Below are 16,968 nucleotides of genomic sequence, written 5' to 3'. Positions count from 1 at the left end.
AGAAAGGAAATAAATCAAATCACGTAAATAAATAAATAATTGAATTCTAACTAAGAGTAATTAAATTAGGAATTATAAATTGATTTGGTAATTATATGTATATGTATATATATACTACTCAAAATTTAATTAGTCGGATCTAAAAATCAAATTATAAACACGTAATAATACTCGTATGACATTATAAATTGTTACAAATCTTCGATTCGAAATTTGGACGAAAACAGATTTTTAATAAATTAAATGAATACATATTAAGTTCTGGATTGCTTGGACCATTGGATTTAATCCCAACACGAATCTTGAACTCATCCTACACTTTGATTTTTGAATTGATGAAAGGAAGGGATTTAAACCCATTTGAATAAAAATTTCGGGTCCGGCACCGAGGTCTCATCCTCTGAGATATCTCATATTTTGCGTGACTTGTTGAAAAATCAAAACAGTTCAAATAAGTTCTGCACGAATCTCAAAGCTAAAAACTTGTTGAAAAATCTCCTTTTCTCTTCCCGTGTTTCACCGACAGTGGACCCCACGCACCTCTCTTCCTTCTCTTTTTCCCTTCTCTCCCATTCGCGCAAGAAACAGGGAGCGACTCCATGAAATTCTCTCCAGCGATCTCAGCGATCTCCTCAGCGATCTCCATGAAACTTCTCCTCAGCCGGTCTTCAGCCTTCTCCTCCAGGGACTCATCTTCTCCTACGGCAGAGCACAGTCCAGGTTAGTTGGAAATCAGAATTTTTTGAAATGAAATCGGCTCAACTCGGCTTGACTCGGTGTAACTCGGCCGGAAAATCGGAAAATCGACCGATTCCGTCACTGTTCATCCGAGTTTTTCTGAGAAACTCACACAGGCGCGAGAATCGGGTAAAACTCGGTCCGGTCCAGTCCGATTCCGAGTTGAATCGGAATCGGCCGATTTCGTGCATAAATTGAGTGCATGTGATTATAATATTCATGCATAAATTGATAGTTTTAAAAGTTTGGAGCCTGTTCAACAAGTGTGAAAATGAGGAATAGAGATTTTATTCCCGCCAAACAAAAAAAGAATCGAGTGGAATTCGGTTTGAACTTTTATAGCACATGGTTCACTGTTACCTAGATAGTTATCTTATTTGAACTAGGGTAGGGGAGAATGGGTTATAATGGGTTATATATTGTGGGGGAAATGGTGTTACGTGTGTTACAGTGTTTGCATGGCACTGTTGGTAGCGTGCAAACATCTGGTTGGTTGTAACCTAACTCTCCTTTTTATTTATACAGAAACCAGCTGGCAGCTTCTCTGCCCGATCATTTAAAAAAAAACAAGAATTTATAGTCAAACTTCTGTTTTTTACAACTAGGTCCCTCCTCTATTTCTTTATGAATCAATTTTCTATTCCATGGACATGGTGAAACAGAGGAATTGATGTTTTTCAATTATATGGAATTGGCTCATTTACCGTGCATTTTGGTATATATATTATTGCTTTTCATCACATCTTTTCGTGCTGGTTTTTTACAGTACTAGTCAGCGTTTGAACTGTTAATGATGTAAACTTGCACAAAGTTTACAAAGTTGGCTGACCTAGGGGAATTTTTTTTTATAAACCATAATTAGAAAAAAGAATTTTATGAAATTCAACATGAATACTTTTTATTTTTTACAAAAATCATAAGAACCGAAATGTCATTTCGGTCCTAGCCGTTTTCACAGATTTCGAGAAAAAAATATATTGAAAAATTATAAAAATACCTGGGATCGAATTGTCATTTTAATGGTCCAAAAAAAAAAAAATTTCGGAACCAAAATGTCATTTCGGTTCTTATAATTTTTATAAAAAAAAAAGTAATCATTTTGGTTTCATAAAAATCTTTTTTCTAGTTATGGTTTATAAAAAAAATTCGACCTAGGGTTTGAGTATATATCATAGTATCATGGTTGGTTTCACAAACAGAATTGTATTTTCCTAATCAGGAAGATCTTGCTAGATCAATTAGTTATGAAGACAAATCAGATTGGTCAAATGTCTCTTTAAGCATGCAAACTAAAATTAAGTAAATTAAATAACTGATAAAAGAACAATTCAATGCACAACTATGAAGAAAAATATTGCGCTTTTATCAATGAAAACCAAGCAGATTGGTCAACTGCCTCTTTCAGCATGCAAACTAAAGTTAAGTAAATGATAAAACAACAATGTAATGAACAAAAATTAATGAAAAAAACATAGACTCGGACGAACTATTATCAACCAAATCCAAATCCATTGATTACCACCTTATTACACCTTCCTCCCAGTATTTATTGCTTATTATTTGTTTTATTTATTGGAACAAAGAAACAATGTACAGCCATGTTATATGAAAATAAGGAAGAATATCAAACAAAGCATTACATAAAAAGAGAGAGAATAGCAGTAGTGCAGTACATATATAGGCATGCACATGTATATTAATCGAGGGAATAGCAGTACATTTTAAAACTATCAAGATTATCTTTGAACATCGGCACAATTGCATCAATGCTTCCATCTCCGAAGTAAGAAGGGAGAAGGAACAACATTCCTTCAGTAGCAAAGTATGTAGGCATGAAATAGTGTGGGCTGCCGCTGCCAAAATCCAAATCAAAGAATGGAAATGTTAACCAACTATCCACCTCCAAGTCAGGGCTCAAAGTTACCTTGTTCATATCAGCGGTGCTGACCAATCCCTCTTTACTGACGATGTCAGAGTTCGCAAAGTCTATGAATGACTTGAAGTAACTGTCGTTTACCTTTACCACCTCAGCACGTATCAGTTCTACTGCGTAACGGAGTGGTCGGTTAATGAGCTCTCTAACTTTAGAGCGAGGGAAAGCCCACAAAACAAGGTTGCCAAAATACTCGTTTGGCACCTTTGGATCCATTCGCATGCGTCCATTCACCGATATGCGTATTTGGGTAGTCTCGTGGCCGTGAAGGCCACGTGCTTTGGTTATGACCCTCCAGAGATGAGCTAATGTGGTCTCAAATCTACTATAGGGTTTTGGGACCCCGGTCGAGGCCTTAGCCCTGAGCTTGTTGATGAAGTCATTGGTGAAATGTACCTTGTGGATTACTATTTCTTCTTCATTTGATTCGTTATCAGTAATTGGCATAGTTTTTGCATATTTGTTGTTCATGTACTCGATATTGCGATGATCATATTGTATAAGAGGTAGCTCACGGGGTTTGAATATGGTATCACGTGTGCACAAAGGGATTGGATCAATGGCAAGACCTCTAGTTGCAAGACCCCATGCAACAAGAAAGTTACTGGTGGCATGTCCGTCTGCGACTAGGTGGTGAGCTGTGAAACCGACAACCATGGATCCACACGTGAAACGTGTGAGTTGCACTTGCACCAGCTCCTCTACACCGTAGAGGCCTGGGTGCATGCTCTGAATTTCTTTGGTTGGTTTAGAAGGAAGCACATTTCTGAGCTTAGAGTCGACCGTGGCCTCGACAAAACGAACACCCTGGTCATTGAGGAAAATGACCAAATTGCCCTCTGCATCCTCACCAAGCCTTCCAGCCCACTCACGGTACTCTGCAAGGACCTTAGAGAGTCCCTTCTCAATGGCAATGTTAGGAGGAGTTGGAGGGTTGAAGGCATAGATAACTGCAATGTGTGTGTTGTAGGTAACCTTATCAAAAACACTCAAAGGAACATGTTGGTTTGTGCTAGGTGTACTGCCATTGTAGGTTGGCTTGACAACCCTAGAACTTTCTATGGTGATCTTCATGTATTATTTTGGTGGTGGATTGTAAATTAAGACCTAATATGCAACAACTTTTTTTATTTAGCTGCTGGTCTTCTTTATTGTCTTTCCTCCATGGATCAGCTGGGTCCTTATATAGGGAAGGGGCTTAGGAAGGGGTAGCTTTGGCACCTAATCAATTCGTGTATACAAAGTTATCTTTAGGTTGCACTATAGATAGTCAGCAGGATTGTAGTAAGACTACACATTATTAATTTTTCGAATCAAGCGGTTACTCTGTACTAGTTTGGAGTAGTTGATCTCAATAAATTGATTGAATATTATATATTGCTGTACATGTACTACACTGGACTTCTATTTAATTTGTTGTACTAGGTTGGAGTACGTAGCTGAATACAACTGAAACCAATAACTAAACATCCACCATCTCTCAAAGTACCCGGTACTCACTCTCATCCTCTTGGGTTTATTTAATATACAAGGTACGGTTTATAATTTGTTAATTTTTATAAATGCCAATTAACAAAATAATAATGGAGGTGAAAGTTGGGTTTAATACTATTTATTCATTAATAATATATTGTGCCTCTAAATGACAAAATTAATTAAAATAGCTGTATGTGCTTCATTATATTTCTTACTTTTTTTGGTGTTTTACAATCAAATCTTAATTAGATCGGGTAGAAGATCAGGACACAATGTAGTACAATACATTGTGTTTGTTTGATGACAAATTGGCAATTAATTTATGCTAAATATAATCAGAGTAGGGTTCAAACATGCAAATACCTACGTATCATTCATTGCACCAAATCAGGTGCCCTGCAGCAATCAATATTAAAAAATTAGCAAGGTGATCGATGGCTTGCAACTTATTGCACTAAACACAAAAAAGTTTATTGTCAGGAGTGGTGTGTACATAGGATTATGAAATATCATCACTTTTGAGAAACAAGCAACAAAAGATTAGGCCTAATTTGGTGCCCCATTTTTAATATCTAGGTTGGATAAACATGTATCTACTAATACTAAATAAAAAAGATTACAAGTCTGATTAACCATGCATTCAACTTCTTAGCAGAAATAAGCTACAGAGAAAATTGTATTCATTCTGCACAAGATTCTGCGAAATACTTAAACAATGGAATTTCTTCTTTGGATTCATTCTGGACAAGATCACATCCCTAGATTACGGTTTTTAATAGGAACGTCCTTCGTTTGGTTTAATTTTTGCCGGTACCAGTATAAACTGTCCTGGATATACGCTCAGTATATAGCTAAATAATCCTCAACACACTTTCACTCAATCCAATGGGAGTCAGCAGTGAGCGCAGGGGGCAATTTCGGTACAGGAGGTCGCGACACCAGCTCTCATCCAGTCGTCCCTCAGCCAAAATTGTTCACCTGCTATCTGGATGGCTCCTGGATACCAAACTGGTATGGTGGACTGGGGTATGTTATCTTCCGCAATGAGGAACTGGTTCAATACAGGTCTGTCAAGGCAATTGGGGGCAGTCCCTTGGCAATTGAAGCGCTAGCACTCAAATCAGCCTTGAGTACAGTAAAGGAACTGGGAATTGATTCATGCACCTTCATTTCTGATTGCAAAATTCTGGTGGAGGCGATATCAGATACCAGACCCCCTGCTGATGTGGATTGGAGAGCATTCTCAGTTATCCTAAAACTATGGGAAGAGATTAGGTCGAATGAGAATTTTATGTGCGTTCACATTGCTACGGAGTCCAATACTCTTGCTGATAGGCTAGCTAAGTTAGGGAGAATATACGGTTGGGATTGTACCGGTTTTACCTTTCCTTGTTTTGCTAGTTAGTTTGGGGATGTAGCTCTAAGTTTTCGGGGATGGGAGATTTATATCAGATTTGCAGAATGATCCCTGTAATTTGAAAAGTTGTATTGGCCTACGGGTCTTTCCGGAAAAAACATTTTTGGAAACTCATGTCTAAAACCGGAAAAAAAAAATTCCGATATCCCAATTCCAATTTTTTTTTTCTCTGATTTTTAGTCCCAAAACAAGAAATTTTTTTTCCGAAAATGGGATTCCTGGTCTCCAAATTTTTTTTTTATAAACTCATTCTTTTATAATATATGTATAATATATACATATACATATATTATATATACATATAAATGTATTATATTATATATATATAGAGGAGGGATCAAGTTACAACATTTTTTGAGTTACAACAAGTTACAACAAGCATTATCTACATTTTCGAAGTCCAAATCGTCGATCCAAACCGTTAGATGTGATATCTACAATAAAATGTGCTTGGAGACCAATTTTACATTTTTTGAATTTTTTTTACTATTTATTAAGATGGGTACAAAAACTAGTCAAATTTAGACCATTGAATTTTGTACCCATCTTAATAAATAGTAAAAAAAATTCAAAAAATATAAAATTTGGTCTCCAAGCACATTTTATTGTAGAGATCACATCTAATGGTTTGGATCGACGATTTGGACTTTCAAAATGTAAAAAAAACTTGTTGTAACTTGTTGTAACTCAAAAAATGTTGTAACTTGATCCGTCCTCATATATATATACATATATTATATTATATATACATATATTATACATATATTATACATATATTATACATATAAATTTTTCCGGTAATTGGTGTTAAGACCGGAAATTTTTTTGACCTCTACTGGTAAATTAGCAAGTCTGGACTGATACAGGGACCAAACTGCAAAAGTAATTACACCAGCATGTAGAGCATTAAAAAATACACAGAATTGACACAAATTTCAATATATTTGGATTTTTTACAGTTAATTATGAATTTTCAAAGTTCAGCTTTCGAAAAAACTTTAAACAACCATAACTTTGGCTAGAAAAGTCGGATTAGGGCGTATGACCACTTTTCGGAAAGGGGGGGGGACGAGATAGATCCGAATATCGCCTCCGGGGCCACCCACGGGCATCTGAAGCATCAGAATTAAAAAAAAACGTCGTTTAGTGCCTCAAAAATTCAGTTTATGTTTTCGTTCAACGGTAGGCATACAACGATTAATATTTTGTTTATAAACGTCGTTTGGGTTTTTTTTTTATATAAACTCATTTTTTTTATAATATATGTATATATAATATAATACATGAAGCAAAACTAAGGTGTGATGTTCTTACCAAGAAGGGTAGGTGAGCACACCTCCAAAAGACTATCGGATTAACTTCAAACTAAGAATCCAAACCATTGAAATCCAAGTACTTCATGAGTGATGTATGTACATGTAAAAAAATTTAAGTTTCGAATATTTTTAGCACATGGTCAAGCGGTCAAAACAATAAACATTTTATAAGTTAACTTTTTAATTATTTTATGTATTATATTTTCATCATTTTTTTGACCGCTTGACCATGTACTAAATGAATTCGAAACTTTAAAAATTTACATGCACATACATCACTCACGAAGTACTTGGATTTCAACGGTTTAGATTCGTAGTTTAAAGTCAATCTGATAGTCTTTTAGAGGTGTGCTCACCAATCTCTCTTGCTGAGCACATCACACTCTAGTTTTTTTCTAATACATGTATATATATTTATGTATATATAATGAGGAGGGATCAAGTTACAACAATTTTTGAGTTACAACAAGTATTTTCTACATTTTCAAAGTCCAAATCGTCTATCCAAACCGTTAGATGTGATCTCTACAATAAAATGTGCTTGGAGACCAAATTTTACATTTTTTGGAATTTTTTTACTATTTATTAAGATGGGTACAAAATTCAATGGTCTGAATTTGACTAGTTTTTGTACCCATCTTAATAAAAAGTAAAAAAATTCCAAAAAATGTAAAATTTGGTCTCCAAGCACATTTTATTATAGAGATCACATTTAACGGTTTGGATCGACGATTTGGACTTTGAAAATATAGAAAATGCTTGTTGTAACTTGATCCCTCCTCATATATAATATATGTATATGTATATATGTATGTATTATACATGTATATATGTATGTATTATACATGTATATATGTATGTATTATACATGTATATTTATATATATATATATATATATATATATATATATATATATATATATATATATATATATATAGAGTTAGGCTGGGTGCTATGGATAGCATAGAGGCCTCTATGCTACGGCTCAATATTCGAGTATTCAAAATCCAAACGGTCGATCCGAACCGTTCATCTTATTCTCCATATTAATATCTGCTTGGAGACCAAATTTTACATTTTTCTGAATTTTTTTACTATTTATTAAGTATTTTACAAAATTGTTGATCCAACGGTGGCTGCACAAAACAGTAAAACCGTTGGATTAGCGATTTTCAAAGTGGCTTAATAAATAGTAAAAAAATTCAGAAAATTATAAAATTTGGTCTCCAAGCAGATATTAATATGGAGAATAAGATGAACGGTTCGGATCGACCGTTTGGATTTTGAAAACTTGAATATTGAGCCGTAGCACGGGAGGCCACTATGCTATCCATAGCACCCCAGCCTAACTCTATATATATATATATATGGACTACGGTGCATTGCAATGCATGGAGGGGTTTGTGCATTGGACCATAAATCTAAAATTCAAAATCCAAATGACCGATCCAAACCGTTCATCTTGTTCTCCATATTAATATGTGCTTGGAGACCAAATTTTACATTTTTCTGAATTTTTTTACTATTTATTAAGTATTTTACAAAATTGTTGATCCAACAGTGACTTAACAAAACAGTAAAATCAGCAGCCACCGTTGACACTGCACCGATACTTGTTGACACTGCACCGATACGGTTATATTTGAACCGGACACGCATCCGTATTGTATCCGATACGATACCTGTATCCGTATCCATGCAACATAGATATATGTATATGTATATATGTATGTATTATACATGTATATATGTATGTATATATTATACATGTATATATGTATGTATTATACATGTATATATGTATGTATTATACATGTATATATATATATATTATACATATATTATAAAAAAATGAGTTTATAAAAAATAAAAATAAAAAATTAGGAGACCGGGAAATCCCATTTCCGGAAAAAAAAAAATTCCGATTTTGGGACTAAAATTCGGAAATTTTTTTTCTAAAATTGGGATACCATAATTTTTTTTTCGGTTTTAGAATGAGTTTCCAGAAAAAAAAATTTCCAGTAATTGATTCTAAAATCGGAAAAAAAAAATTCTGATTTGGGTACTTTTGAAAATACAGCCTCTTTGGTTATTTTTTTAAAAAAATTTTTTGATATAAATAAAACAATCGGGATTAAAAGTAAGAATTACAAAATTCAAAATTCGTAACAAATTTTTAATAGAACACACACAAAAAAAAATAGTGCTAAATGAACCTTACCTAACCTTACCATATTATTTTGACAATCCGACCTGTATGTTTGATAGGTCATTAATTACCTAACCTTACCATATTATTTTGACAATCCGTGTTTTCAATATATATATATTTTAACAAAATCTGCCGTACTGGTTTTTCTTCATTTCCACTCAAACTGGTACTCTGGTAGGCCACACACAACAATTTTTTTCAAAAAAAAAATATTGATCATCTACCTAAACATGATATGATCGGATAATCTAACTAAGTGTACGTGAAAACAATAAATACTTGACCAGAATTAGACTCATTAATCCAAATGAATAAATTATAATTAGGCAGGTCCGAACAAACCAAGTTAATGCAACGTCCTATATATACAATCACTAGTAAAAAAAACCCTTTCACTTATCCTCAATCACTGACAGTTTAACGTGTAACAGTCAGTGTAGAAACTGCGTGGCAAAATCGTAAATAAGAAGAATTTCAAGTTCAATTGTAAAAAATCGTCAGTGAAGCAACATTGACTGTTTTTGTTTGTTCACCGTCAGTGTTGATCACAACCTTCACCGACCCTTTTATTATAAAACAGTTAGTGTTGAGCTGTACACCAACACTGACTGTTTTATTAAGAGAAGCGTCAGTGTTGCCTCACCCTACAGTAACTGTTTTTTCAGAAGAACCGCCAGTGTTGGGCGGTACACCAACACTGACTGTTTTGTTAAACGAAGCGTCAGTGTTGTCTCAACCTACACTGACTGTTTATTCAAAAAAATTGTTAGTGTTGATAGTATACTCTACACCGACTGTTTTTTCAATTGACCGGTCAGTGTTTCTCTCTGTTATGTTTCATAAAAAAACCTAGCTCTCTGTCGAGTTTAACAAAACCGTCACTGTTGATCTTTTTACTGATCGTTTTATCTTATTAACAGTTAGTGTTGGTTTATTTTTGAAATTATATAAGTCTTTCTCCCAATTCCAGCCGCCATTAATCTATTTTTTTTGCGTTTTTTGCATTTCAGCCCTCATATAGTGTTTTTTCCTCTCTCTCTCTACTTTTGTTGGGCGTTCTCTCTCTACTCCAAACATGTTTATCACTCTCTCCACCACAAGCATATTGATCACACTCTCTATCTGCGGTTATAGGTAACTTTGTTATTTACTCTTAAATTTATTTAAATTTGTTGATGCATGGGTTAGATTAATGAGAGAAAGTATTCAAAGGGTGAGTTAGGATTGTGCACCGGCCCCAAATGGTAATTATAAGCGCCATTGATCTCTTACCTAATTATTTTTGTAATTATAGATGGATCGAGATTGGATGTATGGAGATCGTAATACCATTGAGTATTTGGAGAGTGTGAAAAGTTTCATAAAATTTGCTGAGCAAGACATGAAGGCAAAGGGTGATGATACAATTTCGTGTCCTTGTAAAGACTATTTGAACTTGAAGAGGTTTCGCACTATTGAAACGGTGAAAAACCATTTGATCCGTCGTGGTTTTAAAGAGCAATATACACATTGGACTAGGCATGGAGAGAGTTATGGAGGAACAACAACTGCTACTAATGCTGAGATTGACCAGGAGGGTGAGGATGCTAGTGTTGACAGTGATCAGGAAATGGATGTAGATAATAATTACAACCCGAATGACAATTTAGGAGAAATGTTTAGTGATGAGGATGACAATTTACATGAGCTCTATGATGAATCTGAAAAACCATTGTTTCCTGGTTGCGAAACTTTTACCAAAATATATGCTATATTACAATTATATAATTTAAAGGCAAGTAATGGTTGGAGTGATAAAAGTTTTATCGCCTTATTAAAACTCTTAGGAGATATGCTCCCATATGAGAACGAGTTACCAAGATCATGTTATCAAGTGAAAAAATTATTGTGTCCTTTGAGTCAAGACGTAGAAAGAATACATGTATGTCCGAACAGTTGCATATTGTATCGGAATGAGTACGAGAAATGTGAAATTTGTCCAACATGTGTGGTAAATCTCGTTATAAAAGAAAGAAAGAAATTGACGGTAATGATGATACGGATAGAAAAGGACCTCCATTGAAAGTGATATTGTATTTCTCTGTGATACCAAGATTCAAGTGTTTGTTCAAAAATCCTAAAGATGCGTAGTTGTTGCGTTGGCATTGCCGATGTCCGAAAAAAAGATGGAAAACTCAGACACCCTGCTGATTCACCACAATGGAGAAATATTGACAGAAAGTTCAAAAAGAACTTTGGTGATGAACCAAGAAACCTAAGGCTTGGGTTCAGTTCAGATGGAGTGAACCTGTTTGGTAACATGAGCAGTCAACATAGCACATGGCCGGTTTTATTGTGTATTTATAACTTTACTCCTTGGTTAACTATAAAACGCAAGTACATTATGATGACGTTACTAATTTCAGGCCCAAAACAATCCGGAAATGACATAGATGTGCATTTAGCACCGTTGATTGAGGACTTTAAAAAATTATGGTGCGACAGGGTGCAAGTGTGGGACGCATACAGTAAGGAAAATTTCAAATTGCGAGCAATGATATTTTGCACCATAAATGATCATCCGGCATATGGTAATTTGTCGGGTTATAGTAACAAAGGGGGGCAAGCTTGCCCTGTTTGTGAAGATGATACGGTTGACATTCAGTTAAAAAATTGCAAAAAAAAACAGTGTACATAGGTCACCGTAGGTTTCTTCCTCCTAATCATCCATACAGTAAGAAGAAGACAGCTTTCAATGGTGAGATTGAGATTGCACGAGCTCGTCCTCCACTGACTGGTAAGTAAGTTTATTCGCGAGTTAAAGATATCAAAATTCAATTCGGAAAATTTAAGAAAAAAGTAGACCCGAAAGGTGAAACTTGGATAGTGTTAGGGCAAAAAGGACTACATCCTCAATCGAACGCTAGTTCTGGTAATTAATAATGGAAGCAATCTCCCATCCAATGCCATATTTGTTGTGTTGGGGTTTGCGGTGCTGTAACCAAAAACCCGTTTAGGCTTAAGTTGCAGAATGACCGTAGAACAAAAATTTCTACGGCCAACTTAAGCTCAGGATTAAACGAGGTATGTCAGGAAACTTTCCAAGGCGGTCCACCTTCAATATTCCTTTGGCATCAAAACCCAATTTAATCATTTTTACAGATCTACTCCATGATTGATTTCTAAAACTTTAATCTACTTACCAATTAAATAGATTAATATGGCATATTTATACCTTGTTTCCAAATCACAGTTGGAATGCAGACCGAGCGAGTAGAGCCTCACCAGGGAAGGAATCGACTCGGAGTATCACACGTGTGATACCTCTATCGGTTATCCACCAGGACTAACCGGAGATCGGTTTATTTCTTCTGCCAGAAATACCGTAAACCGCGGAATTCTGCAAAAACACTATTCACAGGAAAAAGATGAAAACCCGTAAACACGAATTTTCGGTTGCTCAGTTTCATCAATAAGCAAAACTGACATACCGCGAAATTCGGTAAAATACTATTCATCGATTCCGTAAATATACTTCACAACAACCCGCAAGACTATACGTCAACTACGTATAACTTTCTTTTCTCAACCGAAACACTATTTGGGAGAGAAACCGAGAAAGAGAGAAAATACCGATCCGTTTCGACATGAAACGGTACGAATGAATTAGTATTTTATTCTCTCCATGCACCCCTCTATTTATAGCCTCTAAAATGGTGTGAAAAGACCAAAATACCCCTATGACAAGGCATGCCACCTAGGGGGGTGAGGTGTCATGTGGATAAGATCGATGACGTGTCATCTGGATAAGGACGAATCTGAAAAGACTCGAATGCCCTCGGCCCGAATACAAATAATATTCGTATAATTATTCTGAACAATTATATATATTTTTCTTGCGGTTGTTGTTTCGGTAATTTATACAACGTGTCCTGCACATTTATAAATTAACCTGTTAACTTTTATACAACGTGTCACACACGTTTATAAATTAACCAATGTTTTTTCTTGTTATTTTTACATAACATTTATAATTTAATTATAACACGTATAATTAATTATAACCATCTTACTATTGATCATAACCAATTTATAATCAATCACAATAAGATTCTCCGATTAACTCCCATATGGTGTGACCCAATAGGATCTGTGTTATGTTGGTAAACAGAGTTAAAACTGTTTTAACTTCTATAATCATGAGCGGCATCTGGCAACACATCATGACCATCCAATTACACAGATGATGCTGTATAGTACAATATCATGATCCAGTAAACAATTTACTTGTGTCTGTTCTTCTGTCTCATAGCTATCAGATCAGTTTCAAGGTAGATTTGTGTCATCCTTGCTAACTGAATCTTTTCTTGATCTTGAGCAGATTATCAAATATAATTACTCTTGTAATTATACCGCTAGCAGATAATCTAACTCTACCAAGGGGCCCAGTGATGCTATAGCTCGTATAGAGATACGAGGGACAAATAGTATTCTTGGTAAACTATCACTTCCTCAGCTAAGCTATACATATGGAAAATCTACCGTTATGACTGCTTTTTACGGATAGCGGTAGATAACAATCACACATACATATTTCTCAGTGGGAACGATAAATACCTCATACTGTAGAACCTGACACTGAATGAAAACATAAATGACACGAACACAATTCTATTTAATGTTTCATTCGGGGTTTGTCAAATACCATGTTCCTAGAACATGTATCTATGTGATTAAAATGACATCTCGTGTCAGGTGGTTTGTAAAACTTAACCATCTTTTAATCCACATACTAACCTTATCGCGGTAATTAGTGTTCCTGCTAATTACCTTGGTCAGTAACCTTTTAAGAGTATATATTATCTATATTATGGAGTTTCACAATTTCAGTCATGAACTCGAAATGATCCATAAATTCAATAATACTCAAGGCAACAAAATGATATATAAATAAACATTCAATTCATGAACAAAACTTTATGATAATTTATTATATTATTGACTTCTAAATTATTACAAACTAACATGTTGTGCATAGAAGCACCTGAAAAATAAATGATTAGAAGTTTCTTTCAAATCAGAAAAACTAACTAGTCAAATCACCTACCCAACCTCTAGTGTGCAAGTTTTTTTTGGTCAAAATCCAGTGTTTTGCTACTAACTACATGAGCCTGAATTTTTGGTGGAATTGATAATTTCCATCAAATGAGCGGGTTATGTACCTGTATTCCTCTGAAATTTAAGAAAGAATACATTGATTTAATAGTGAAATGCCCACTAGCTTCCCAACTCCAAGCAATATTATCAAGTTCATGAGTGAATGAAATGGAGCTTAATATATTGAGCACCTGGTGCCATTCTTGTAATAGTACACCCAACAAAACCCTTCTAAAATGAATGGCATTATCCTGAGTAAGCAGGGGAGGAACTAGAAAATTTAGATAGGGGTAGCTGGAAAATAAAATGTAAAAATATATAATGTGGGAAGTGAAATTTGAACTCAAGAACTCTCACAATCCAATGAGTAACTTTAACCACTAGGCTACAAGAAATACTTATTCTTTTATGAGGGGGCTAAGTTACATAACAACTTAAGAAAATAAAATTTTCAATTAAATTTAAATTTAATATACATAATTAAAATAATTAAAATCATAGGAGTTGTTTAGCCATCTTTGAACTACACTAAGATCCGCCCCTGTGAGTAAGCACAACTTCTTGAACAGTAACCATAGGTGAGGCCGAGCATATAAATCATACAAGAAAGGGAAAGTGAGTTTTAGGGCACAGTCAAACATCTTGCCACAATAAAACCAAACATAGATCTATTTATAACATCAACGAAAACTCATCTTAAATAACGCTAGCTTGCAAAGTTGTTGAATGACAGGGTCTTTTTTTCGATGTATATATTTGCATGCCTATGTACAGTGTACTGCTATTCTCTCTGTTTTATGTAATGCTTTCTTTGATATTCTTCCTTATTTTTAGACAATAACATAGCTGTACATTGTTTCTTTGTTCCAATAAATAAAACAAATTATAAGCAATAAATACTGGGAGGAATGTGTAAGGTGGTAATCAATGGATTTGGGTGATAATAGTTCGTACGAGTATATATGTTTTTCATTAATTTTTGTTTATTAGATTGTTGTTTATCAGTTACTTATTTCTAGTTTGCATGCTGAAAGAGACAGTTGACCAATCTGCTTTGTTTTCATTGATAAAAGCGCAAAAAATTTCTTCATATTGTTGTGCATTGCATTGTTCTTTTATCAGTTTTTTAATTTACTTAATTTTAATTTTCATGCTGAAAGAGATATTGGACCAATCTGCTTTGTCTTCATAACTGATTGGTCTACCAAGATCTTCCTGATTAAGAAAATGCAATTATGTTTGTGAAACCAATCTAGATAGTCAAACCCTAGGTCTGCCAACTTTGAAAATATATTTGTGTAACCTTACATGCATAAAAATAATATATATAATCGTCTGCCTACCCCTAAAATTTTTTTTCTTCTTTTGACTAAGTTCTTTGATAGGTCTTACTTACTCCTGAATTTGATTCTGCCTACCTCTGGATTCAATTTGGAGTACCAATTGTCAGTTCAGATTTCAGAAATTGTTTGTGAGTCGTTTAATCTAATTAGGAAAGAAATGTATTTTTAAATCTTTATTCAATTCGGCAATGCACATGCAATTTTACAATCGATTCGATAGGTAGAATACAATTTGGTAGGCGGACGAAGGCGGGAAGAGAATTATGAAGGCGATTCGAATCCGAACCCGTTTAAAAAAAATATTCGAATCCAATTTCTGCCCACCCCTGATTCAAATCCTGGCTACACCACTGTGTACCATGAAATATATAGTAATATATGTAATGCTATCTTCTAGTACTATCCAGCGAACGTTTAAAATTATTAATTATGCATGAAATAATATAATCAAATTGCAGTCCGAACTACCTGGTATTGGATTTGAAAGAGCAGCACTTCCAGTTCAGCTTTTTTACCGGTACCGCCGGCATAGAAATTCAAATTTATAATTCTTGATGAGAACTGCATCTGCACGTCCAGTTTCTATGTATGGTTAGCTAACTCATCATCACTTTCTAGTTTCGTTATTTTCTCTCTCTTTTATAGATTGGTTTAATTTTTGTCGGTACAGGTACCGGTATAGATCGACTATCCAGGACTACACTCAGTGTAGCTAAATAAACCTCATCACTTTCTAATTTCTCTCTTTTTCTTTAGAATATTAATCTGGGATAATTAATTAGTTTAGTTAATGTTGTAATTACGGCTAAATGTCATGCAACGATACATTGATTAAAAGTAAAGAATTACAAAATGTTAAACAAATTTTGTATTAGAATACAGAAAGGGAAAAAAAGAAATAGTGCTGAAAATGAATATAATCTATATAATATCATGCCGTCGTGGTCATTACCTAACCTTACCATATTTTGACAATTACGTTCCATGTTCTATATGACTATATATCTGTTATCCATTTATATTTTAACAAAATCCGTGGTTTTAGATTGACTTGTTGTTTCTTCATTTCCAATTAAACATGTAGACCTTGGGGTGTGCAATGATACCCTTTTAACTGTTTACCTTACCCCCCGTATCGTATTTGATAAGGTGGATATGAGTAAGGTGTTTTTTTTTGTTAGCTTATCAGATATGGATAAGTATTTTTTTCGTTAGCTAAATGGGTAAGGGTACGGATAAAGGCTATTTCATACCCGTTACTCTATAAGATAATTATATAAAATAAAATTATATGATAATGTTTGAGCAATAATTAGTGATGGGAAAATTTATTTGTGCAATATTTCATATGATAGTGTTTGAACAATAATTAGTGATATACGTACTTTTATTATTTA

The 16,968-nt window shown here is 34.3% G+C and overlaps 2 protein-coding genes across 2 annotated transcripts; one reads left to right on the top strand and one right to left on the bottom strand.

Moving 5' to 3' along the window:
* Positions 1 to 2,222: 2,222 nt before the first annotated feature.
* On the bottom strand, positions 2,223 to 3,821 carry LOC144544406 (agmatine coumaroyltransferase-2-like). The gene has a single exon (XM_078292916.1). The coding sequence runs from the start codon at positions 3,743 to 3,745 to the stop codon at positions 2,435 to 2,437; it is 1,311 nt and encodes a 436-aa protein (XP_078149042.1). The 5' UTR covers positions 3,746 to 3,821; the 3' UTR covers positions 2,223 to 2,434.
* A 433-nt stretch (positions 3,822 to 4,254) lies between these two features.
* On the top strand, positions 4,255 to 5,552 carry LOC144544057 (uncharacterized). Its single transcript, XM_078292474.1, has 2 exons — positions 4,255 to 4,260; positions 5,040 to 5,552. Exons 1-2 carry the CDS (start codon positions 4,255 to 4,257, stop codon positions 5,550 to 5,552), a joined length of 519 nt encoding a protein of 172 aa, XP_078148600.1.
* The last annotated feature ends 11,416 nt before the right edge of the window (positions 5,553 to 16,968 follow it).

Source organism: Carex rostrata, chromosome 26, assembly GCF_964058835.1.
Source record: "Carex rostrata chromosome 26, lpCarRost1.2, whole genome shotgun sequence".
Classification (NCBI taxonomy): Eukaryota; Viridiplantae; Streptophyta; class Magnoliopsida; order Poales; family Cyperaceae; genus Carex; species Carex rostrata.
This window is presented reverse-complemented; position numbering and strand designations above follow the sequence as displayed.

Coding starts and splice junctions, on each gene's coding strand:
- LOC144544406 (XM_078292916.1), bottom strand. CDS start 3,745: ATGAAGATCACCATAGAAAGTTCTAGGGTTGTCAAGCCAACCTACAAT.